General features: G+C 46.4%; 1 protein-coding gene across 1 annotated transcript in view; it reads right to left on the bottom strand.

The window, feature by feature from the left end:
- The window catches only part of DNAAF8 (dynein axonemal assembly factor 8), a 111,013-nt gene that overhangs the window by 54,181 nt on the left and 30,718 nt on the right, over positions 1-26,114 (bottom strand). Inside the window, exons 13-16 of the mRNA XM_058035841.1 lie at positions 23,865-24,008; positions 17,812-18,006; positions 7,843-7,959; positions 5,357-5,501 (exon numbers count right to left, since the gene is read on the bottom strand). Of these exons, the coding sequence (XP_057891824.1) occupies positions 5,357-5,501; positions 7,843-7,959; positions 17,812-18,006; positions 23,865-24,008 (601 nt within the window). The remainder of the gene's footprint in view (positions 1-5,356; positions 5,502-7,842; positions 7,960-17,811; positions 18,007-23,864; positions 24,009-26,114) is intronic.

Here is a 26,114-nt window from a genome sequence, read left to right as displayed (position 1 = left end):
ATAAATGATTAATCACATACAAAACCTTAGCCAAACATGCTTGTGGATCTGTCAAATCTTGATGTTTTTCAATATACTGCTTAAGGGTACCGTTTGCTCTTTCCCGTAAAGCTTTCCTTAACTGTATCAGTAACTCATACAATCGTTTATTATTCACTTCCTTAATTGCTGCTTCCTTTATTCGTTTGACTACTCCTTCAACATACATAGAGTCTGTGACCACATTTAAAGGCTCCTGTAAGTTGGACACCGCCCATACTACTGCTAACAATTCCAAAGTTTGTAAGCTATCTGCAGGGTCTGCTGTGAGGAGTTGATGCTTCCATTGTCCTTTTTCTTGCCAGGTAACAGCAGCACGCCTTGATTTCTTTCCTGCATCTGTAAAAACTGTAATAGCTCCTTCTATGGGGTTTTCTTCTCTTAAAGGTCGAGTGATCCAGTTCCATTCTGTCATCCATTGCAAAACTCTAGGCACTAATTTACTAGTCTCTACTTTAGCAGGTGACATCAATAATGCTTCTTGTAAATTCTTTGAATGTATCAAGTACCAGTCCAAGGTTTCTTTTTCCATAGGTAATCTAATAGTAGCAGGTTCTCTACCATCCACTTCAAGAATTCTGAGACGCCCCTTTTTGATTAATGCAGCCAATTGTTCAATTTTTGAAGATATTGTTTTCTTATGCTGTAGTGGTGGTGATAACCATTCCAACACCCGTATCTCCCCCGTTTTCTTTTGCAACTGAGAGAGAGCACCAAGCAAGTGGCAAGGGCTATTCCAAATAGTAAGGTCAATGGGGTGGTCGAGTTGTCGACGAGACACATACCCTTGCTGTACACAGTTACTAATTTGCTGCAAGGCAAGATGATGCTCCTTTGTCAGGTGTACAGGAGTAGTAGGGTCCACACCTTTTAACAAGGGCCGTAGGGCTTCTAATAAGTGATTTGGTATTCCCACAATAGGCTTCAGCCACTGTAAGTCTCCCAGCAACTTCTGTGCATCATGTAGAGTTTTAATGTCCAATTGTAATTCCAGTTTTTGTGGTATCACTATTTGATCCGTCAAAGTCCATCCCAAATATTTCCAGGGCTTTGTAGTCTGAATTTTCTCTGCAGCAATAACAAGTGAATATGCAGCAAGAGTATTTTTAATGGTGTTAATCTGTAAAGAGGAGAATGGCTGTTGCTGTGCAAACAAAATATCGTCCATATAATGATATATTATAGTTGCTGGCCATTTACGACGTAGTGGCTGTAATGCAGCATCAACATAAAGCTGACATAAAGTGGGGGAGTTGCGCATGCCCTGCGGAAGAGATGTCCATTCAAATCTTTTATCTGGTTCCCCACGATTTATTGCTGGTAAAGTAAAAGCAAATCTCTTCATGTCATCAGGATGCAGGCCAATAGTGAAAAAACAATCCTTTAGGTCAATAATTAAAAGTGGCCAGTGTTCTGGAATCATAGCTGGATTTGGAAGACCAGGCTGTAAGGCCCCCATTGGTTCCATTTGGTCATTTACAGCCCTCAAATCATGTATTAAACGATATTTCCCTGATTTCTTTTTGATTACAAAAATAGGTGTATTCCAAGGGCTTGTGGACAGTCGCAGGTGTCCCTTTGTATATTGTTCCTGTACCAATTCATGGGCATGCATAAGACTCTCCCCTTTTAATGGCCATTGCTTAACCATCACTGGTGTATCCGTTTTCCAGGTGAGTGGAATGGGGAAAGTCCAAGCAATGGCAATTACCCCAAAGGGTGCTGATTAGTTAACACCACTCCCAGTTGTGTTAAAATGTCCCTTCCAATTAAGCAGGAAACTGTAGGAGGCAGTTGAACAATTGAAAACACAGCAGATATTTGTTGATTCTCAATGCACACAGACAAAGACGGCGACCTGCTTGCCAATGTAAATCCTCCCACTCCTGTGAGCATGTTTGATGAAGGAAATAGAGGCCAATGTTGTGGCCAGGCTTCTGGAGAAATGATGCTAGTATCTGCTCCTGTGTCCAATAATCCATAAAGGGTTATGCTTTGATGCCCATAGGTAATTTCAACTTTTTGTTTTGGTCTATTTTGTAAATCCACAGTTAAAAGTGTAACACCAGTAGAGCCAAAACCTTTTTCATCCCGTGCTTGCCCAGTAAATGATTGTATTCCTGATGTCATTTGTGACAGTGGTACCAATTGTGCAATGCGTTGTCCTTTTGTAATTTTAATCGGAGGATAAAGGGTGTAAGCCATAATTTGTATTTCCCCTGTAAAGTCCGCATTGATAACACCAGGCAAAACAAATAATCCCAACATAGTTATAGAGGAACGTCCCAGCAATAATGCTCCACATGTTTGTCCATTTAGTATAAGAGGACCCTTTACTCCAGTGGGTATCCTCTCAGGCTGGTTCGTCATTAGTGTGACGTCTACTGCTGCTGATAAGTCCAAGCCGAGGCTCCGTGGTGTTGCGGGTTGCAGACAGGAGGTAGCAGCGATGTCACGGCAGCAGCTGGTGTCTCCGATGTCACGGCAGTAACTTGTGTCTGTCCCTCGTTGCCGCATCGGTAACACTTGATGAATGGTCTCCAGCCTCTTTACGTGACTGCCAGTGAGCCGCTTTGGAGAGGAGCAAGAGCAGCTAACACCTGATTTTGAGTAGACTATGCTTTTGCAACCCTAATCCTAATTCCTTTAAGGCTTCTGCTATAAATGCCTGTGAAGCTGTTGGCATTAATGCCATTCGCTCTAATGCTTCCTCAATAGTCCAGTTTGCCCCTAAAGTAGCTAACACTCTCTGGGTTGCTGGATTGCTATTTTGCAAGGCACACCTGCTTCAATAGTGCCCTGCAACACCAGCCCGATCTATAGCAGTAGCTGTTCTATCGATAAAATTTCCAAATGATTCTTCCCTCCTTGCTTAATACCCATATAAGCCGGTAACCCTCCTGGCTCTTTAACCATGTCTATTGCAGCACGCACTAACCACATAGACTCTCTAAGTTTATCTGCTCCCGATATCATCTGTGCCTCTGTACGTAAAAATGCCTCTAAGCCCATCAGCTCCTTTACTGTTACTCCATGTAATGGGTCATGTGCATTAAACAATAACTGCTGATGCTGAGTAAATATCAACCGAACTATTCCTCTTAAATCATTAGGACATAAAACCTGAGTATTAAAAAGATAATCTAACATTTGCTTAACAGGTTCACTTTTTACTCCAAACTGACTAACCGTAGAACGTAGCTGAGTTAACAGCTTCCAATCTAAGGGAGTATATTCTGCTATATTATGCGTAAGGTTCCCCTGTGCATCATACTGTGGTGTGTATGTAACTGGACATGCAAGACTAGAAGCTATTTCCACCGCCTCACCATCCCCCATTTGCATTACTTCTTTCGCCAAAGCAGCCCAAGCTTCCCTCCTCTGTTTAACCATCTCCCCCCATGGATCACGGTGTGCCCCTGGGATGGGATCTGGCCCTTTCAGGGTGCTATGCTGCTGGCGCTTCGGTGCAGACACCGAGGTTTCGCGCGGGGGGGGCAGTGAAGCAGAGGCTGGCTCGCGCGGGGGAAGCCCCGCTGGAGCTGACAGTGAAACCGGAGCCGGCTCAAGCAGAGCCAGCCTGCGGGGGGGAACCAGCCCCCCCGCCGGAGCCGGCTCGGGCGAGGGAGGTGACCCCCCCACCGAAGCCGTAACCGGAGCCGGCTCGCTGAGGGGTAGCGGCGGAGGCAAGGCTGGCGGCGGAGGCGAAGCTGGCTTGCCCCTACCCCCACCATCCGACCCGCCTGAAGCTGGTGGCGGAGGCAAAGCTGGCTTGCTCCTACCCCCACCATCCGACTCGCCCTCCCCCTCTGACAGGAAAGGTGCAGACGGTTCCACTGCGCCTATACAGAAATCCTCCACACCACTTTGCTGGGGACTCTTAGGCATAAGTACCTTAGTTACAGAGGGTGCCAGGGGATCATCTTCACGACCATACCCTATATTCCTCTTATGAGCTTCTGTTGCCCTTTCTGCTGCCTTTCTCTCAGAGACCTGCTGAAGTAACGTGTTATACACCACCCGCCATAACTTCCCAAATTTCTTTGCTGACTTATCATCGTCTAGCACTGTATCCCACAATATTTCCCCAAACTTTCTCCACTCTGATAACTCATGAACTGTATGAGGATTAGAAAAGATACCCTTAGAATGGCCATAAGCTAATAACCCTGGTAACTCCTTTTTTAAATCTATCCCTTTTATCCCACGCCGCTCTAAATAGGCGGTAAATAAATCATATGCCGCTTGCCTATCCATACCTATTAATCAGCGCGCGCTGTTGCAGCTCTCCAGGCTCCTGCGACACGTATTGGCTTAAGTCACGGTTGTGAACCTTAAGGGTGCTTCAAATTCCGGCACCGTCCCGGCTGCTGGGACCCAAACCCAACTTCCGGACCGTGGCGTAATCCCTTTTTCTTTTAATCCGAGAAAAAGGGCAGAGATTCGGTTATGCCCGCATTCTCCACCATTTGTCGACGGAAGGGAACCAGGACATCATTTTGATCATCACAGGCTCGATTTTATTGATCAGTACGGCGGGTTAAATACAGTTGGTAATGAGCTTCATGCATATTGCAAAAGTTGAGCTCAGGATTGGTCAGCTTGCATATCAGCATCTACGCCTACTTCTACATTCCTATGGTTCTACTTTTGATACTTTCTACATATTCTTAGGATGTATTCAGGGCTAATCTCAACTCCCTATCCTCATGTTGCAGCAAGGTCGCTGCTGACTCTTCCTTTCAGCTTGCTGACTGCTGACTTTTCTCCTTCAGTTTAACCAGTGGCATTATATCAGTGTGGCCTTTCTCAGCTAACCAATTATTAATAATGCTCTCCACACCTGACCCTGGAGCTCAGGACACTGAAATGTTGGACAGCTCACTGCAAAAGGAACAGCAGCTAAAGTTTGAGACCCAAAAATGCATGAAGAGTTAAAAATTGGGAGGGAAGGGAAGGGAAGGGAAGGGAAGGGAAGGGAAGGGAAGGGAAGGGAAGGGAAGGGAAGGGAAGGGAAGGGAAGGGAAGGGAAGGGAAGGGAAGGGAAGGGAAGGGAAGGGAAGGGAAGGGAAGGGAAGGGAAGGGAAGGGAAGGGAAGGGAAGGGAAGGGAAGGGAAGGGAAGGGAAGGGAAGGGAAGGGAAGGGAAGGGAAGGGAAGGGAAGGGAAGGGAAGGGAAGGATCAAAGCTATTCTATCATTTCTTTTGGGAAAGATAGAGGAACTGATCAAGCAACCCTCATGCAAATCTGACTCTGATCACCCTTCACCTCAGTGTATTTACAGATCTGGGAAGCTCTGGAGGAGAGGCAGAGCCCACCTGAGCTGGAGAGCAGCAGCTCCTGGCTGGGGTAGAGCAGGCGGAGGCCGCAGACATCCAGCCCAGAGCCCAGCAGCAGCCTCAGAGTGTGATGGGTCTCCAGGGGGTTTTGGAAGAGAGCCTCAAACAGCAGCACCATGGCAACCTGGACAGCCAGAGAAAAACGTGGAAAAAGCAGGGAAATGCTCCCAAGGCCAGCAGAAGCTCAGAGGTGCAGTCCTGCTGCTCACCTGTAGTTCCCAGGATGGATCTGCACTGCCAGAGCTACAGAGAGGTTTGGGTTTGGTTTGTGTTTATGTGCAGCTCACACACAAGGCTCTTGGCTTTGGGCTAAATCACAGCTACCAATAATTATAATTTATTTCTGCTGATATAACTTTGCCTTTTGTCACATAAACCTACTAGTGAAAAACTGCAAGGCCTCTGGGGCAGAGCCCACAGTGCATCCCTTCTGCTGTTCACTTTGTGCAGCACCACTTGCCCATCTTTGGGTGATTAAATAATAATAGACCAACTGGTTGTGTCTCTATACCTTTAACAGCGCCAAAGTCAACACTAAAAAAACATCAAAAGGCAAACACACCACTGGTGCTGTCCCAGATTTACATTTCAGAGTCTTCTGTACCAGCCTAATCCATTTCAGCCCATCCTGGCATGTAGGAAGACTCACACCAACACATTCTGAATGTTTATACCCAAAAGGGAAACAAATTATTATTATTATTTTCCCCTACAGAGAAACAAATTGTTTTAAAAAGCAAGGGCTTTACAACAGGGAGCTGTGTGGTTCTGTGGATAATAAATTGTCTAGCTGGGGATCAGACAAGGTGATTTTCTGGCCCCAAATTTGAGCATGGTTCTCCTGGACATTGAGCAGCTCAAGGATTTCCCCAGCTCAAGGTTTATGGCTGCAGCAAACACCAAATGAATCCATCACTACTGGACACTTGAAATGAAATGCTACTGCCCCATAAAGACATTATGAGCCTTTACCATCATGATAAATGAAGATAGAAATTTACTCAAATCATATAAAAGTGGTCTAATTAGGCATAAAAGCTCCATTTCTTTATGTTTGCCTAGCTGAAGCTCTCCTGCTATTAACCCAGCACTCACAGCAGCCAGCAAGGAAGAATTTTCCTGTGGCTGCTCTGAGTCCCTGGGGCTGCCTGGGCTTGGGGCCAGCTGTGATAACAGAGCCATCTAGCACAGGGAAGCCTCTGGAAGTGCCAGTGCCCCCTTTCCCCAGGAGCCTGGCACTTGGCCTTGCTCTCCATTGCAGATTGGTTCAGTTGTGCCCAGCCTGAGTGATCTCAGAGATCACCAGTTCACCCAGAGATCTCAGAGATCACCAGAGATCACCCTGGGCTTCCTGCCTTGGCCTGGTCACTGGGGGCTCCCACTGCAGGGCTGTGCCCAGTTCTGGGGCCACCAACACAAGAGAGATGTTGGCCTGTTGGAGAAAGTCCAGAGAGCCCATGGAGATGCTCCAGGGCTGGAGCCAGGCTGGCAGAGCTGGGGGTGCTCACCTGGAGAGGAGAAGCTCCAGGGACACCTCAGAGCCCCTGCCAGGGCCTGAAGGGGCTCCAGGAGAGCTGCAGAGGGACTGGGGACAAGGGATGGAGGGACAGGACACAGGGAATGGCTCCCACTGCCAGAGGGCAGGGATGGATGGGATATTGGGAATTGGGAATTGTTCCCTGTGAGGGTGGGCAGGCCCTGGCACAGGGTGCCCAGAGCAGCTGTGGCTGCCCCTGGATCCCTGGCAGTGCCCAAGGCCAGGCTGGGCAGGGCTGGGAGTCACCTGGGATGGTGGGAGGTGTCCCTGCACTTTGCAAAGCTCCAGGGCAGACATCAGGGTGAGCTGCTGCCTCTCCAACCCAAAGCAATCAATGGCTTTGTGACCCTGGGCTGATCCCTGTTCCTGCTGCTGGCCCCGCCCTGCTCTTCTCAATAGGAATGCATTTCACAGGGGTGAGGTCCTGAACATTCTGTGCTGCACTCCTCACCAAGAGCTAATTGAAATCACTTTAACCTTCTCTTCTCCTGGGGTAGAGTCAGTACAAATGCTCCCTACTTGTTCTTACCACACACACAGTTACTCAAGGTCAGGCAGTGCCAGAACCTTCAGAAATTTCTTGGAATGTTTCTGAGTTTAATCCAAGTTGTGCTGTTTACTGACTTACAGTCAAGTGGTTTCAGGTTATCAAAATTTTGTCTACTCTTACAAATTTGCACCTGGTTGGTAGCAATTTCTCCAACCTACACATTTCAAAGTTTAATCTTCTGTGGCTCAGAGCAATCAGCACATCAATACTTATGACATAAAATACTCAGCTGATATATTTAGGTCTGAGGGAAAAATACTTCAAGCTCGGTATTTGTATCAAAGCTCTAGATTGAAATATTCCAGGGCACTTCATTGTCTCCCAGTGTCCCCCCTGAGCCCCAGGGGAGGAAGGAGGGGGTTGTTTGTTGTTCTTTACCTCGATGTCTGTCTCTCTGCAAGCCTCCATGGCACTGCTGTCAGGGAAGTGTTTGTCATCACTCTCAACTGTCTGCCAGTAAAATCCCTTTGGCACTGCAAACGCCTTCTCCACTGCCTGAAATGCACAAAGGACAGCTCTCACTTCCATGTTGCCTTGGTCCCTTAAAATAAAGCAGGAAAATCAGGATCTTGTGGCCACAGAGCACACGAGGATGCAGCTGGTGGATTAAACTCAGCCCAGTGTTGTTAATTTATGTAATTTGCTTTCTTCCAGCTATTCTAGTAGCTTCATTTAAGTGATATCCCACAAATATGAATCTGCAACTGCTTCCCAAGAGCCTGAGCATTCCCAGGGTCCAACCCAACACACAGAGCACCCCCAGCCATCACCAGGAGCTGCATCCATCAGCTGAGACCTCAATTCTCCACGACTGTGCTGAGCACTCAGCAGAAAAGGCCTTTGTGAAAGCAATGCTCTAATTAACCAACCAAATGGAAGGGTAGGGAAGGGATTGCATGAATTTCTACATGCCTGTAGCCAAAATAGCACATTTCTCCTGTGCTCATGTCACCACAAGTGACACATATCTGTTAGCCTCATCGTGCCACATCCTCATGGATAGGCAAAAATCTGGCATTTGGGTCACAGCTCCACACAAGCACAGCATTTCCCAGGCTCAGCACCTTATTTTGTTTTTCATCCATTTTCTGGGCAGCCAAGCAAGCAACTTGTACAAGTGCAAGGGTAAGGATGTGTCACTCAGGAGAGGAGAATGTGCTGTGACTGCACGCTCTGTAAGCAAGGCCACAGTCCAGGGACAAAGGCAACCCTTGAAAGTCACATTTGTCAGCTTCTGATTAGAACATTCCAGAAATGCAGATGCATTTAGGCAGAGTTCACAGTGGGCAGGAATCATTCCAGGTATCAAAAAATAAAATAGTCACATTTAAAACACAGGCTCAGGTGTAACTCAAAGAAGCTTCACTACTTTTAAAGGCTCTACTTTGATTTACTGCAGGTGTTAATTTGTCCTCAGCTTATGTGGACTGACCCTTTGAAAAACAGAAAAAGAAATTAATTTTCAACGTGGTTTCATCAGGACTTTTATGATGGAGAGAAAAGGGCTAACCCTGCATGGAGAAGCATCCACTCTGCATTATGAGCTCCATATAATGCTCTTTAATTGTGTCATCACCTGAGAGATTTTGGGTGTGCTGCTTGGCAAATGACAGGCACTTCAGAGCATTCCACAAATGTTTCAAAGTAACAACCAGAAAATGAAATTCATTTGAATATTAAAGCCCCTCTGACAACTGCCTTTCCACTTCAGCAACCTTTTGTGTTGTCTCCTTCCTCTGTTTCCTGTGCTTCATGAGATAGTTGCCTGAAATCAGAACTGGGGATTTCACTTTTCTCTCTGTTTCAGTCAAATCAACTGCACCAAACCAAGGGCTTTGGCATCTCCCAGCGGATCTGTGCATTCTGTCCTGCAATCCATCAATCCCCAGCCTCCACTGCTGACATTACACTTGGTTGCTGTGGAAAATATCATCAGAGGAAAAGGAGATTTTAGGAAAGGGATCTTCCCCATTGCCAGTGCATGATGCCAGCTCCTGTCTGCAGCAGTGGCACAGTGCAGTGAGCCCAGACAAACCCTACAGAGTGGGAATGCAGCAAAATCCCAATTTCCTATTTATTCCAGCTGTTCCTTGAACAAAACTCCTGTCTGTGAATACTCCAGAAGGAAAAGAAGAGACAAATGTGCTCAAACCAGCACCAGCCTCTATTTCCATAGAAACCTGCAGGATAATCATCCAGCTCCAGGGCACAGGGAGGAAAATCCAAGGGGGAAAATCCAAGGGGATTCCAGGATGGAAATCCAGACTGGGAAATCCAAGGAAAATCCAGGTGGAAATCCAGGCTGGAAAATCCAGGCTGCAAAATCCAAGGAAAATCCAAGGAGAAAATCCAAGGGGATTACAGATGGAAATCCAGGCTGGAAAATCCAAGGTGGAAAATCCAAGGGGATTCCAGGTGGAAACCCAGGCTGAAAAATCCAAGGGGATTCATGAGATATTTGCTTGAAATCAGGCAAATACATATCCTGGTGTAAGGTGTGGATCCACGGGGATCCCAGAATGCTGCTCCAAGGCCACATCTGGGAAGCAAGGCCTGTGGGAATTGTTCCTGTCATCTGTCACATCTGTTTTCCAACAGCCAACCTGAATGGGAGTTCACAAACCAACAGAGAACAGAGGTTGAAAAGTCTTATTTCTCCCAGAAAATCCTTCTCCTCGTGGATTAGAAAGCAGAGGTGGCTGTAGGATGAGCGCCCTGCTTTGTCCAGCCTGGCTGTAATGTCCAGTGGAAAGCTCCTGACACAGCCTTCCTGTGCCATCAACAGGAAAGAAGAGGCAGAAAGTCACTTTCCCTGTGAGGGAGGAGAGAATTGCATGGAGCCAGTTGTTTAATACTGAGCTGAGCCCTTTTGGGCACAAAAAGAGAGGGGGATCCTCTGCAGGAACCTTCTGTGACTGAAAGAACTTGGACACTGTTTATGTTACTTTAGTGCTACTTTTAATGTTCCACAAGAGGGTGGGTGTGAGAATTTCACCTCAGGGCTGGTTCCTGTCACTCCTCCAACATCACAGCCGCTGTAAATCCTTTCCCAAGCCTGTGGAAGCATCAGCTCTGAGTGCTGACCTGTCCCTGGTGGGAGGAGAGGAGAGGAGACTCTCCAAACCCTCAGAGTGGTGAAGAAGCAGCCCAGCCTTTGATCACTGTCACAGACATCTTTTATGGAAAATCCTTTCCTTAGGATTTTTCCTCCTGAGAAGCTGAGAGGCTTCAAGAACAAAATGTAAACACTGATTATCTGCTGCTGTGGAATGCAACAGGTGCATCTGGGATTGGTCTCATGTGGTTGTTTCTGACTAATGGCCAATCACAGTCAGCTGGCTCAAACTGTCTGTCTGAAACACAACATTTGTTATCATTCTTTCCTTTTCTATTCTTAGCCGGCCTTCTGATGAAATCCTTCTTCTTAAAACTATTCTTTTAGTATAGTTTTAATGTAATATATATCATAAAATAATAAATCAAGCCTTCTGAAACATGGAGTCAGATCCTCATCTCTTCCCTCATCCTCAGACCCCTGTGAACACGGTCACAGATCCCTACCTGGAAACACAGTGAGGCTCTGAGCCCTGTACCAACCTCCCATCTCCTGGAAAAGCCTCCTCCCAGGGAGGAAGGCTCCTGCACTCAGGCAGCAGCAGCTGCACAGCCCCAGGGATGCTCTGACTTCTGCTGTGACAGGTTTCAAAGCCCAGACTCATGAACCATAACCATCCCCATGTGTGTCTCCAGGGCTTCTTACAGCACTGACATCCTCTCCATCCACACTGCCCTGATCAGGGTGAGCAGGGAGGGAGGGCACATCCATAAACTCCTGGTTTTAGTTATTCCTTTGTGCCAATTTATCCTTATTTGGTTTGGGTGACAAATTCCAGCTTCTGTCACCTTAAGACCCTGGAAAAGACCACTTTGTGCCACAGCTAGGATTGAGCACACCAGTTTTTCCAAAAGCATTTAAAAGAAACCCCAAGCTCCTGCTTTGGTTCAGATAATATTACCCAGATGAAGGCAGACAGTTCTGGGAAGGAAACTCACAGGAGAACAAAAACATGCTGTAAAATCCTCAGCAGAAAGAAGAATAAGCACATTTCAGAGGAGACTGGAGCTGCAGCAAAGCCATGAATATTCAACTGTCACACAGAAATATGACCAAGCCTGTGATCCCCTCTTTGTGCTTCCAGTGTTTTCTGTTCCCATCTCTGACAACAAAGGAAGAGCTTTTGCTGTCAGGTGATCTGAGAGAGTCTCCTGAGTTGCAAGGACTCTTCCAGGCTGTTCCCAGTCCCAGCAGGAAAACAGAAACTGCAGGAAGCATCCCCATGTACTCCACAATCTCATCTCACACACAAGGCAAAGTTCTGCTCAGCCATTATCTCTGTGAGACAACACCAGACCCCTCAGAGCAGGATGCTGCACTGGCAGAGCCTGCAGAGCCAGGGGGGAGTTCTGGGCTCAGGTCACCTCTCCCTGCCAGCCCTGCTGAGCACATCAGGCCCAGCTGAGAAAGCATTTCCCTCTCTCTCTGTCACTCAGCAAGGCTCATGTCTGATGGGATTCACCACATCCTGCCCCTGAATGAGGCACATCACTCTCAAACTCTCTCCTCTCCCTGCTGCCTGTGCAGGAGCACAATTTTCCTGGTAGAACCCAGATGAACACAATGCTGAGTGTGTTCTCTGCACATCCTCCCTCCCCAGTGTACATGTTCCCTTCAGATGGCTGCAGAATTTAGTACAGGTTGCCAGACATATTAATTATTTTATCATTTACTAGGAACTAGTATTTAAATTCCATTTTATGCAATTTTTTTTATCTTGACTTTTTTTTTGTCAAATAATTAAACCATGTATCCCTACATTATCCAAATCATTTGTCATCAATACACTTTCAATTAACCTTCCTCTATATTTCCTAGTATCAAAACCAATAACCAACTGTCATCATCACTCCACAACCACCTCCAAACAAACACAGAACTAACCCCAGAACTAACCAGCCCAAAGAAACCAACCAAAAATACAAACCATGATGATAAATCATCAACCAATCACCCACCAAACTCTACATTCTTGTAGCTTATAAAAACCACAGGCAGCAAAAAGTCTGAGATGGAGAGGGCTCAGCAAGGGAGACATGCAGTCTTCCTTAACTTGTCTTCCTTCCTTTCTTCCTTGTTTTCCTTCCAGTTGTGGTGAGTGGATTTCAGACAGTTTGAAATGGATCTCACTTCCTTTTGCTCCCCTTCTGGACTGAGAAGGGGAGATCTTAAACCACAGAAGACAGAATGAGAGAGCAGCTCCCAGCTTTGTGCCCAGCAGCACCAATGGCAAAGCACTGCAGCTTGAGAATTCTTTAAAGCTGCTCTTTTCAGGAATAATGAGTGATGGACACAATCTAAATGTAAGCTGACAAATTTTAGGAAGAATGAAAACCTCTAATATTTTATTCCTCTCCAAGCTGTGCTTTCATCTTTGTGCCAGCTCTGGTAGACATCAGTGTAGTCCTTCCTCCTTCTAAAGGTTAGGGGGTTTTATTTACAAATGCCAGGGGCTGCCTGAACTCCTGGCTCTATGAAAATAAATGCCAGACTCCAGCAGGATTCAGCCAGGGCCAGGATGTCACCTTCTGCCTCCTGAAGGTACAGCCATTCTGGGCTGCAGCTGTGGATTATTTTCTATAAATGTAAATAGATGAATGCCAGGACAAACATTTCTCCCCCAGACAAGCCTTATCCATATGGGATCTCCAGCCAGATGTGCTCTCACCCAAGCTGCTGGTACAAGGTGAGCTGGCTGCATTGCACACTCAGGCTGCCAGCCAGGCAAGACCTGAGCCTTTCCACTGCCTCAGATAAAGAGAAGCCACAGGCAAGGCCTGAAAGCAGAGGGCAGGATGAACCTGTCCTTTTGAAGCTCTTGCTTTACAGCTTCAGCCTGGAAGTCCCAGAGCTGAGTGCTGGCTCCATGGCTGGCACTGCCAATGCTGCAGGACTCATCCTGCCACCTCTGCTTTGGGTGAGCCTGGTGGGGAAGATGAAACAGGAAAGCCTTATAGATATGATTGCCTGGCAAAAGATTTTGAGACTATGGAAACTATAAGTGAGATTCAAATGCAAGCAAGCTTTGAGATACCTCAGTTACTGAACAACTGGAAAACAATGGTGTGGCTGGCTGAAGGTAATCCCCTTTTGATGGAACAACACCCTCTGCTTGCAGGCAGGCCCAAGGGTCAGAGCAGACCCTGCCAGCTTGGCAGAAGGGGCCCAAAGAGGAGTTTATAGGGTTTAAAATGTAACACAGTATGGTGATGTAATGATTCTTATAGGCTGTATGGAAATGCTATAGGATTTGTATCTTGTACTTGATTGGTTAGTGAGAATTAGAATATTCAACACAGAAGAAGATTTATTGTATTGCAATGGGAACCTTGCTCTCTTACCCTCTTGCTCTCTCACCCTCTCATCCTCTCTCCCCCTCTCTTCTCTCAGCCTGCTCTGAGCTGTGTTTGGCAGCTCCCAGCAGGGCCCTGCCCCCAGGCCCTTTGCAATAAACCCCAAGTTCCTGACCTGGCTACAGAGATCTCTGTCTCTGTCCCGACCGTGCTACCCGCAATGCTCCTACATGAGCCCATGTGGAGGAGCTGTCCTGGGTGTTTTATCCCTCCCTAATGCCCAGTTCAGCTGCACAACAATCAGATCTTTCAAGCTTTGGAGGAGGAAAGCACAGCCCTGGGCCGTGAACCGAAGCTGGGAGCTCACAGCAATGTGGGGAACTAAATCTGGGAGCTTAGCAAATTCTCCAGGGAGCTCAGGCAGCATTTCCATCCCAAAACATGGCCCAGCTTGGGTGCTGCTCACACAGCATGAAATGAGAGAGAACACATGGAGAAAACCCCAAATCAAACCATAACTGCCCCAGCACAGGCACTGACCCACAGCAAAGCCCAGTGGCTGCAGCTGGGGATGTGTGAAAGGCAGTGCCCACACAGCCACTGCAGGGTTGGGTGAAAAGCTGATAAAAAGCTGTGGTGATGAGCAGCAGCTCCCTGAGCATGCCTCCCTCAGCACTGAAATTAAAAGCTGTCACAGCAAAAGACAGTGGAAGATGCTGAAGGCAACTCAGCAGGGCCAAGGCCATGGTACTTGTCAATGAAATAATGTCACAGCACTCAAAGCCCAGGGAGCTCAGTGTTCTCACTGAGCTCATCTCAAACACAGACTCACAGAGCTGAAAGAGCCTCTGCAAGTGCCTCCCACTGCCCCTTCAGAGGCTGCACACACAGCCTGGGAATCTCAGCTCTGAATCTGTGCCTCAAGTGCACAGAGCAACAAGTGCTGCATCTGGGGCTGCTTTCCACAGGGATTTCAAATTCCAGCAGCAATGGCCAGCTCTTCGTGTATCCAACATGGTTATTTCAGAATGTGAAATAAAATATGCAACTTTCAAAGCTTCTGTGTGTGAGAGCTCCTATGGCAACACAGTTAACATCAACTCCAGCAGGGAAAGCCCAGAAATCTGAAATTCCACATGAAAGAACTGCTCTACTTTCTGCCAGCCCCCTGCCACACATCAGCCTCGCTGTTAGGTGAGTCTTGTGCTGCTGGGCATTTTCAGCAGGCCTGGGTCACAATACTGGGGCAAATTCAGCTCCCTGGACCCAGTTCTGGGATTCTTATCTATAATTAACCAGAAAAAAAATAAAAATTAAAAAATTGAGCTTTGCTTAAGCAAAAAGTAAGGAGGAAACTTTGTATAGACCTGCCCTTAATCATTGCTATTTGAAAAACCTACACAAACTTTGTGTCAGAGCAGGGAAGCAAATAAAGGAACAGCACAAGGGGAACTGATCATCAGGAGGTGCAACAAAATCAGTTTTCTGGGACTTAAAGTAAGAAATCTCCTTCACCTTGACTTAGGGATGTCTGTGGACAGAGAAGGAGGGTTGGAGGTTCCCCTTCTTCCTTAAAAGCTCCCTGGAAATGCTGCTGTGCCCTGACTCTGTCCTGGCAGGCACCTGCACAGGCTGGGAGTTCAAGGAGATGCTCTGGAAAATGACCATCAAAAGTTGAACCTTTTGGGCAAATGTCCCAATGTCCAGAAGAGCTGAGGGAGAGGAAAAGAACTCCAGCATGGAGCAAACAGGCTGGGGAAATGCAGCACCAACACTTTCTCTATGTGTGCTGTCTGTATCCCTAAGGTGAGAGTTTGCATCCTGAGGCTTAGCAGCAGAATACTTTTATTTTATGCTAAAATGAAGAAATCCTCTTTCTGCTGACAGGGGACCTTACAGTTAGCAGCTTCCACAGGGCTGGTGTCACTCCCAGCCCAAGCTGGGCTTTAATGCCTGCATTGTGAGCTGCTGCTCCTATCAGCAGTGAATTGCTGCAGGTTAATGGGCTCATTGCACAGTACTCATAAAAATGCCTCCAAAAACCAGCACAGGCAAAGCAATCTGTTTGAGGTCCAGAACAGGCAGAAAATCCAGCAGACAAATTGACTGAAAACAAGACATTGGCTCATGCACTAACAAACAAAAAGCATAAAGGTTATTACAATTACTGCTGGCAATTGCTCCCCAGATCACACACAGAGCTGCTCGTACACAACAGCTTCCCTCTGTCTCCATTTCTGCCCATTTTTTTTCCACCATCCTGCCAAGATTTCTCTCTCAGACTCTGATCTACCTGGAGCAAAAGCAGGGATTCACTGCATGCTCCTCCTCCACGTGGGCACAGCTTCTTTGAGCTGCTTAGTTTTGTACACACTACCTCAAAACAAACACAAATGTACAAAAAGCAAAGCATGGATCACTGGCCTTGTACCAAACCTTCAGACCAAAGAAGTTAAAAGAAGATGATACTGAGTTCTCTATGCAGCACTTTTTGGTTGTATTTTAATGACACTTGGGAACATTCTCAGTTGGTAGCACTTTGCAAAGCTCCAGGGCAGACATCAGGGTGAGCTGCTGCCTGCTGAGAGAGTGGCTCATTGAGCCCAGCTTTGGAAATCAGCCCTGCTGCCTAACCAGCTATGAAAATGTGGCTGTTCCACCCTGGCAGTGTCCAAGGCCAGGCTGGACAGGGTTTGGAGCAGCCTGGGACAGTGGGAGGTGTCCCTGCCATGGCAGGGGTGGAACAGGATGGGCTTTAAGGTCCCTCCAACCCAAACCATGCTGTGATTCCATAACTCTGTGAAGAAGCCACAGCACACAGTGGTCTCAGCCTCACTCAGGCCTGGGGGGCACAGAGCATTTGATGGGAAGAGAATGTGGTTTTTAAACTGACATCATGTTTTCCATGGCATCAAGGCAAAGATCCACCCACTGAAAGTGCCTGCTATCTTGCTGTTCAATTCCTAATGATTTATAATTCCTCTAATAAGGGATTTGCATAAAAGCCCTGGCTGTTTTAAATGCTGCCTTATTTTATGCCTAAAAAGCATGGAGCAGATTTATCTTTTACCAGTAGTCAGACTCTTTATGGCTCTTGCTTCTGCTTGAAAGCCACAGTGACTGCAAATCAACAACACTAAGCCTCCTTTTCCTGCACACAAGTGGGATAAACCTTTAGGCAAATTGCTAAGTGCACTGCTAAACCCCTAAGCTTTCATGGCATTGATTCTCACAGAGTCATGGTAATCCCCAAATCTGGTTGAAATGGCAGAAGAGTTCTCATGCTACATCATTTTCAAAATTAAAACTTCATTGTGAACAAGAATTTGCAGGCTTTGCCATTCCCTGGAATTGTGTCTCAAGGGTTTTGTTCATTTACAAATATTGGGAAAAGAGCACAATTGTCCAAAGGCTGGTGCTGCTGTGGGAAAGAAATAAACAAAACAAAAGATACAGAAATCAGGTCATATTCAGTGCTGCTTTGAAAACCCACTCTAAATATTTACACCAAGGTAGGAAAGGGTGTAAAGGCCTAAAAGCAACATTGGGTGCCCATAAGGAATAAATTCCCCCAATTAGTATAAGGAATACTTGTAATAATTCATTGGTGGAATATTTGTTATGGAGCACTTGCTAATCTGACAGAAGTGAAAGGTTAATTATTATTCAGCTTCTGGACAGCAGTGAGTGCTCCTGCAGACATTTCCAGGCCGGCAAGAGATTGGAAGCACTTGGTTTGGAGAGGTGCTGTGTCCTTGGAGCTCACACACTTCCCTGGAAATCCACAGATATTAAAATCACAGAATATTCTAATATTAGAAGCATTTGCTTTCAAACTCTGTTTAAATCCTTTGCTAAAGCAAATGAGAATACTGGAAAAACAACTTTTACTGGACCTGATCAAAAAATACCAGAAGTCCAAGCACTTGTGTACAGTACCTGAGGGTCAGGATTAACAGCAATGATATTACTGAGCAGGACAGAGGGAATTGCAGGAACAAGTGGGCACAGCTTCTTTTGGAAGTGACTGGCCAGTTCATCTCTCCACCAGATAACATCTGGAAGCCATGTAGAAGTCAGAAATGCAGAAATCTTCTGGTAAAAGCTGGGTGATCCCTGGAGATGTTCTGCAGTCTGCAAAGAGCCAGTGGTTAAAAAGCTTTGGTGATGGTTTCAGAAACTCTGTCTGCACCTTGCAGCTGCAGCAGCTCCTCCTCTGCCCAGAGCCACCCCAGACCCCAGTTCCACCCAGCTGCCCTCAGATGCTCCAAACCAACCCCTGGTGTGACACCCTGTACCCTTCATCCCATCTCATCCCATCCATCAGCTCTCAAACCCTGCTCCAAAGCAGATTCCACCACCCTCAGAGGGGGAGAAAATCCCATAAACAGGGCCATGAACCAGCCCAACACAATGAAACATTAACTTCCAAAGACTTTCTTAGGGATATAAATGAAAACAGGTGTTGGTGCCCCATCCCTGGAGTGTTCAGTGCCAGGGTGCAGAGAGCACTGAGCAATCTGGTCCAGGGCAAGCTGTCCCTGCCCATGGCAGAGGGTTGGAATTAGATGAGCTTTAAGGTCTCTTCCAACCCAGACTATTCTGTTTTGTTTTGTTTTGTTTTGTTTTAAAGATTGAGGCTTAATTAATACTGTTACATTAATATTGAATACTGCACTGCTAAACTACAGTTTTCCATCATTTAACCTCCCCTCTAAGGCTCATTGTTCTTCAGGTTGATTCTTAATTAGCAAGACTTTCAGAGAATAAAACCAGTGACCTCAAGGAGACCTAATTAGAAATTAACAGACTCAGCAACTGTGCAGAACATCTCTCCACCAGTAACTCAGAGGGAAGAGAAGGAACTGCTGCAGCCTCATCTCAGCTCTGGGGCAGGTGTGGGTGCCACAATATCAGAAGGATCTGAAGCTGTTGGAGTGTCCAGAGCAGGAACATGTCTGAGGTCTGAGGAGCAGCTGAGGGCACTTGGATTGTTCAGCTGGAGGAGGAGACTGAGGGCAGAGCTCAGGGGGGGCTGCAGCTCCTCCCCAGGGGCAGCTCTGATCCCTGGGACAGGGACAGGGAATGGCTGGAGCTGGGCAGGGCAGGGTCAGGCTGGATTTTGGGAAAGGTTCTTCCCCCAGAGGTGCTGGCACTGCCCAGGCTCCCCAGGGAATGGGCACAGCCCCGGGGCTGCCACAGCTCCAGGAGAGATTGGACAGTGCCCAGGCACAGGGTGGGAGTGCTGGGGGGTCTGTGCAGGGCTGGGGGCTGGGCTGGATGATCCCTGGGGGTCCCTCCCCACTCAGGAAATTCCATCACTCTGTGATTACTGTACCTAAAAAGTGAAGCTCAAGGAGGAAAACCCCAAATCAAAAGACAAGGAGATTGGGAGCTCCTCTGAGCCTGCAGAGAATGAAGGGATGGAGGGGCAGAGAGGAGCCCCAGAGCTGCCCACAGCTCTGCCAGTGGGATAACTGGGAATGCCTGGCAGAGAGCACAGGCTGCACAAATCTCATTCCCATCAGACATGGAACTGCAGCCTGTCCATCAGCACACAGGAATTACAGGAGGTGAGTGTTTTGACATTTCTTCTGACAACAAGAAGCCAAGACCAGGCAGGGATGTTGAAATCTGCCTCACTTCTATTAGCTGTTTGGAGGAGGACAGAAATAAAATCACCCCCAAAAAAGCTGATAAAAATGAGAGGAAAAATAGCAGAACCACTGGATATAGGAATAGATGCCATCCCAGTTGAATAAGTCAAAAGACTTCTTGATGTGCAAAGAACGGGAGCTTTTTCCTGGAGAAGCCACCATTATAATTCTATTTATAACTATTAGACCTTGGGGCAGAGAACCAGAATGTAATAAATAATAAAAGATACACACATGACAGTGAAGTGGCCAGTAACTAAGAAATTGATGGTTCAGAGGCCCCTTTTGGGGCTGGAAATGGACTCTGGGCTCTATACATTAGTATTAAAACATAATTTGTCATCATGGTTAACATTTACAGATACTTGGTCATTTTTGCATAATCCAAAAAAAAGTAGCTTAAGGTCTCCCTAAATTCTTATAGCAAACAGATGCAACAAAGTACCTGGAAACCCAATCATATTTTAAAGTTAAGGCCTGAAAAGTGTCATTTTGTGCCCACAGGAGACAACTGGAACAAGAACCAGTAAGTGCCCCAACAGGATGTTGTTTTTCAATTCAGCCACTGACACTTGCACATTGACAGGACAGTGAGAGGCTGAGGCTGCAGTGTGAAGAATAAAGTCCACATTTCTCTCCCCAGCAGCTGAAGCTGCCCAAGGGCAGGAACAGAGAGCCTTGCTGTCATTTTCCTTGTCTCTGCTGGCGCTGACATCCCAACTCGTGTTGTTCCTCCCAGCTCTGATCTCTGCTGGGGAAAGCAGCAGCTCTACAAATGCCTCAGGAAAGAAAGATTGACACAAGTCAGTGCTAGCACAAAGAGCCTCTAATGAGGGACAGGAAACCCAAGTCCTGCTTGGAAGAGCTGCCCCAACACCTGAAATGTCACTGCTGTGCAACAGAGCTGACCTCAGAAGTTTGTCATGATCAGGGTGGGCAGGCCCTGGCACAGGGTGCCCAGAGCAGCTGTGGCTGCCCCTGGATCCCTGGCAGTGCCCAAGGCCAGGCTGGACAGGGCTTGGAGCAACCTGGGATAATGAAAGGTTGCTGTTCACAATGTGAACTGGCAACTTCCAAATTAATACACTTTTACCATGAATGCATTCCCACAAGAGTTACTAACACTTTACAACAAAGACAAGAATTTCTAAGTATAGACAAGGACAGTAATAGAATTCTTAGACTTTCAATTTTCCCAACTATCATCTCACCAAATTGTAATTAAGAGCTGATGATTTCAGCTCTTACTTACAATGCTCCAATGGCAATTCAACCAAAACCAACAATGGCTATTGCTGTAGCATTACCAATGAATATAAATAAGCAAGTTGTATACTAAGGAATGCCTGTTAAGAGTTTTAGCCCAGTACCTAATGTCCTTTAGATAAAATATGCTTTAAGAATTCTCTACAAATTCATTTATTTCTCACATTAGGTGTCCCAGCTTCTTGCAGGGATTGGGAGTGGATGGCCTTGAATGGCCCCTTCCAATCCAAACCATTCTGTGATTCCATGAGAAGGACTGGAGAAACTGCACAGTTTGTTCCACCAGGATGTGATTTAACCCTTCCCAGCTCCAACCAAACACTCAGGACAGCCTGAGCCCACAGCTTCAGAAGTTCATTCTGTTCTGTAACCCTGGGGAAATATTTTGAGCATAATCAGTGCTCAATAATTTTGGTGCTTTGGCCAAGCCCTCAGCTGGAATCAGCAGAGAGCAGGTCAGGCTCTGTCCCTCCATTCTCTTTGCTCCACAGAGGAAACACCTTATAAGGATTTGAGAATTTATAAGAATTTAGAGAGACTTTAAGACCTTTGGATTACACAAAAAATATCAAGTATCTGTAAATGTTAACCATGATGACAAATTATGTTTTAATACTAATGTGTAGAGCCCAGAGTCCATTTCCAGCCCCAAAAGGGGACTCTGAGCCATCAATTTCTTAATTACTGGCCACTTCACTGTCATCTGTGTATCTTTCATTATTTATCACATTCTGGTTGAATTCAATTGCCAACACCAAGTCCTTGTCCAGTCCAGCAGAGCCTGAACTCTTCAGCCTCTGCTCAATCTCCAGTGGAAAAGCTGCTCATTGTTTAGGCTGGGCTTTTTTTGGTAGTGTTTTAATCATGACATTTGGTGCCAACATCCATTATTTATTGTCAGGATCACTGGAGCCACAGCTGTGAAACTCTAGGTTTTGTGATACAACATGGGAAATTCAATTTTTGCTGCTCCCAGGCAGCAGCTGCAAGTGAAGGGGATGCTGAAGTGTGTTTTAAAACCATGTTCACACATCCTGATCCATTTAGGCTCCCCATGGTGTGGCCAGCAGGTATAACACAGAGATCTGGGGATGAAACAGACAAAACCAGGGTAGAAAATCCACTGAAGCCACAGAAGTTACTTTGAGGCACCTGAGAGGAACTCAGCAGAGCACAGGGCAGCACCTCCAGGGTTCCTCAGCCACAGGACAGATATTCAAGCAAGTGGCTCTCAGATTTGGGGGACACAGGGATTGCTGCTCCCCACACCCACCTGGCCACACTGCTCAGATATTTAGACCAGGCAAGAGTGGCAATACTAAAAAAAAAAAGCTGTCTCCAAAAAAAAATAAATTAGGTACAAGATGCTTGAGCCTGTATCAAACCAGCTCTGTGAAAGAACCAACACAGCAGAGCCCAGAGCTGCAATTTCACAGCTCTGTGTTCAGGACAGTTCATCTCGTGTTTTACATCCCATGTTCGCACAGTTCATCTCATGTTTTACATCACATGTGCTCACAGTTCACCTATTGTTTTACATCACACGTGCCCACAGTTCATCTCATGTTTTACATCACATGTGCTCACAGTTCACCTCGTGTTTTACATCACACGTGCCCACAGTTCATCTCGTGTTTTACATCACACGTGCCCACAGTTCATCTCATGTTTTACATCACACGTGCCCACAGTTCACCTCATGTTTTACATCACACGTGCCCACAGTTCACCTCATGTTTTACATCACATGTGCTCACAGTTCATCTCATGTTTTACATCACGTGCCCACAGTTCATCTCGTGTTTTACATCACACGTGCCCACAGTTCATCTCATGTTTTACATCACACGTGCCCACAGTTCACCTCATGTTTTACATCACATGTGCTCACAGTTCATCTCATGTTTTACATCACACGTGCCCACAGTTCACCTCATGTTTTACATCACACGTGCCCACAGTTCACCTCATGTTTTACATCACATGTGCTCACAGTTCACCTCATGTTTTACATCACATGTGCCCACAGTTCACCTCATGTTTTACATCACATGTGCTCACAGTTCATCTCATGTTTTACATCACACGTGCCCACAGTTCATCTCATGTTTTACATCACACGTGCCCACAGTTCACCTCATGTTTTACATCACATGTGCTCACAGTTCACCTCATGTTTTACATCCCCTGTGCTCACAGTTCACCTCATGTTTTACATCACACGTGCCCACAGTTCACCTCATGTTTTACATCACATGTGCTCACAGTTCACCTCATGTTTTACATCCCATGTGCTCACAGTTCACCTCATGTTTTACATCACACGTGCTCACAGTTCATCTCATGTTTTACATCACATCTGCCCACAGTTCACCTCATGTTTTACATCACATGTGCCAATCCCAGCCTGTGTGCAGGACCTGCCAGTTTTATTGCACAGCTCAGGCTCTGGGGCCCACCAAAATTGAGGGCACAGGTTCATGTCCTGCTTCCAGGCCTCAGTTCCTAGCAGTCAAATAAAAATAATCCCTCCTCCCGTGCCACACTCTTCACATGGGTAAAATAAAGGAGGAAAAACCAGAATAGGTGCCAAAAGATGTGTCTCCTCCAAACGCAGCTCAGTTTCTGCAGTGTGAGGTTACAGCTAATGAGCAATTCACAAGAAATGATGCCACAGAGAGCTGGTTTCTGGCCTGCACATAACCTAAAAGCAGCATTGCTGGATTATGCCCTTTTCTGACTCAGAGATGGGGCAACTGAGAGGCATTTAAGAAACTTTTATTCTATTTTCTCATGTCTCATGTGAAGGGTGAGACAATGCAGATGTAAAATTCACTCCATCACAATTAGATGCCATGACCTGACTGCAGCACAAGTGAGGACAGCTTGGGTTGGCAATCAGCTGTAACAGCAATTCCTCACTGGGCTGTTCCCCATCCCAGTCTGGGCAGCTTTTCCACTGTTCCATCCTGCCCAGACTGGGATTTCAGCCTGAACTGGCACATCCAGCCTGGTGCTCAGTGCACAGCAGTGCCTGCACAATTACCAGGTGTAAAAGCTGCTACTCACTGCTGCCTCGTGCCTCTGGGCTGAAGGTTCCTCTGGTGCCACCAGGCAGGCATAGAGGGCCAAGCCTTCCTCTGTCCAGGCCTGCTGCAGCCCCACCACCTCAAATGGAGCTGTGGGACCATCCTTCCTCTTCACAGGAGGCACCTGGAAATCCATTGGAACACAATTCCATTTTAGATGGAGTGAAAAAAAACCCTTTAACTTGCTCTGTTGCTTTTGAGTAGAGCCCCACAACAAGCCAGGGAGAACTGTGCTTTGATTAGTAGATTAGCTGTGGTTTAGCCAGTAGAAAAATCAATAAAGACCAAATTAAATAGGAATAACACATTGCTTTTGATAAGCCATGGGATTTATTTTCACAATGAGGACTTGCAGGCTCTGACTTCCACCAGTTTCACTGTGTGGAAGCAGGAATTCACATTATTTCCCTGGGCCAGCAGGGGTGAGCACAGAGCCCCTGCCAAGGCTGCCCAGAATGTTCCTGTCACAGCAGCACTGTGTGTGCCTTCCTCAGTAACACTGAGATCAATCCAATCCCAGCTCCAAATCAATGCAAAGGGATGATGCCATGCCCAGGGGCTGCTGCAGGCTCCCCTGAAACCCAAACTGACACCCCAAACCCCAGCAATCCCCATCCTGTGAATGCCCTTTTAGTTGGGCTGAGGTGATTTCTTTTTCATGAATTTTTTGTGCACGTGTGTGGGAGGCAAACATTCTATTTTCCAGTTTATAGATCTGATTTAAAGCAAAAAGGGTAAAAAGTGACTTCTGCAACCTCAAGGCATAAATTATTGTTGTGAATATCAGTTTAGATCCAGGGAGAAGGTCCAGGGGGACAGACTATGCCCTGGCTCTTTAGGTTGCTCAAAGTCAAATAAAACATGATACACTTTAACATGCAGAATACATGAAAATCTTGATCATGAGTTAGAAAAGAGAGAGGAGAGACACCTGAAACAGCCTGGAAAGGCACTGGGATGCTGCAAACTGTCCAGGGCAGCTGGTGAAAAGGGGCAGAACACTGGGAAAGCCAGACACAGGGAATCAGCAAAGCCAGGAGAAAGGAAAAGCAGAGGTGCCTGATCCAGAACATGCTCTGGATGGAGAGCAAGGCAAATCTGAGCTATAGAACTGTAATTCCCTCATAGGGCTCTGGTGGATACAGAAACTCTAAGTCTTGTTCTCCTGGTTTATACCATCACCAGTCTCTAGTGCATTATCAGCATTTACTGCATTTACAGGGAGATAAAGGCCTTTAAAAATATGTTTTCAGCACAGGGCCAAGCTGGATTTTCAAACTGCTGCACAGCTGAGCTGGATCACTCAAAACACCAGCACCAAATCCTCCACTGGATTCCCATGGGGAATTCTGCACCATCCAGGGGACCACAGCTCCCAGCTGGCAGCATCCAGCACATCTCCCATGGAATCAGCAAGGAAATGCTGATTTGCACAAGCCAGTCCATGGAATTGCATGGATTACCAGATGAGAATTTGGTCTAAAAATGCCTCAACATTTCCAATTGTCACAGACATCTTTTATGAAAAATCCTTTCCTTAGGATTTTTCCTCCTGAGAAGCTGGGAGGCCTCAGAAACAAAATGTAAGCATTGATTACCTGCTGCTGTGGAATTGCAGCAACAGCTGCATCTGGGATTGGTCTCATGTGGTTGTTTCTAATTAATGGCCAATCACAGTCAGCTGGCTCAGACTGTCTCAGTCAGTCACAGGATTTTGTTATCATTCCTTTTTTCTTCCTTTGCTTGCTAGCTTTCTGAGGAAATCCTTTCTTCTATTCTTTTAGTATAGTTTTAATAATATATATATAATAAAAAAATAAATCAAGCCTTCTGAAACATGGAGTCAAATCCTCATCTCTTCCCTCATCCTGGGACTCCTGCAAACACCATCACATCCAATTCTATCAGTGAAAGAAATGCAAACTTCTTCACTGTTATCCAACAGCCATTTCAGAGCCTGTGTAGAATAAACTGAGGGATTTACTCCAGTTTTTCTTGGGCACAAAATCCATCTGAACAGGTGAGCCTGCACCCAGCAGAGTGACACAGCCCTGGAAGCTGAGGAACCCTTTCAGGCTCAGAGAGCATTGCTATAAATCAGAGCTCAGTTGTGGCTTTTTAAATGGCAATAACACAAGGGAAGAGAGCTCACAGTGCAGCTGGTCACAAGCTAAGGAGTCTGAAAGGAAAATTCAGGATGCAGGGCTGTTCCAGTGGCAATTTTCATTAG

Source organism: Melospiza georgiana, chromosome 16, assembly GCF_028018845.1.
Source record: "Melospiza georgiana isolate bMelGeo1 chromosome 16, bMelGeo1.pri, whole genome shotgun sequence".
In the NCBI taxonomy this organism is placed as follows: domain Eukaryota; kingdom Metazoa; phylum Chordata; class Aves; order Passeriformes; family Passerellidae; genus Melospiza; species Melospiza georgiana.
This window is presented reverse-complemented; position numbering and strand designations above follow the sequence as displayed.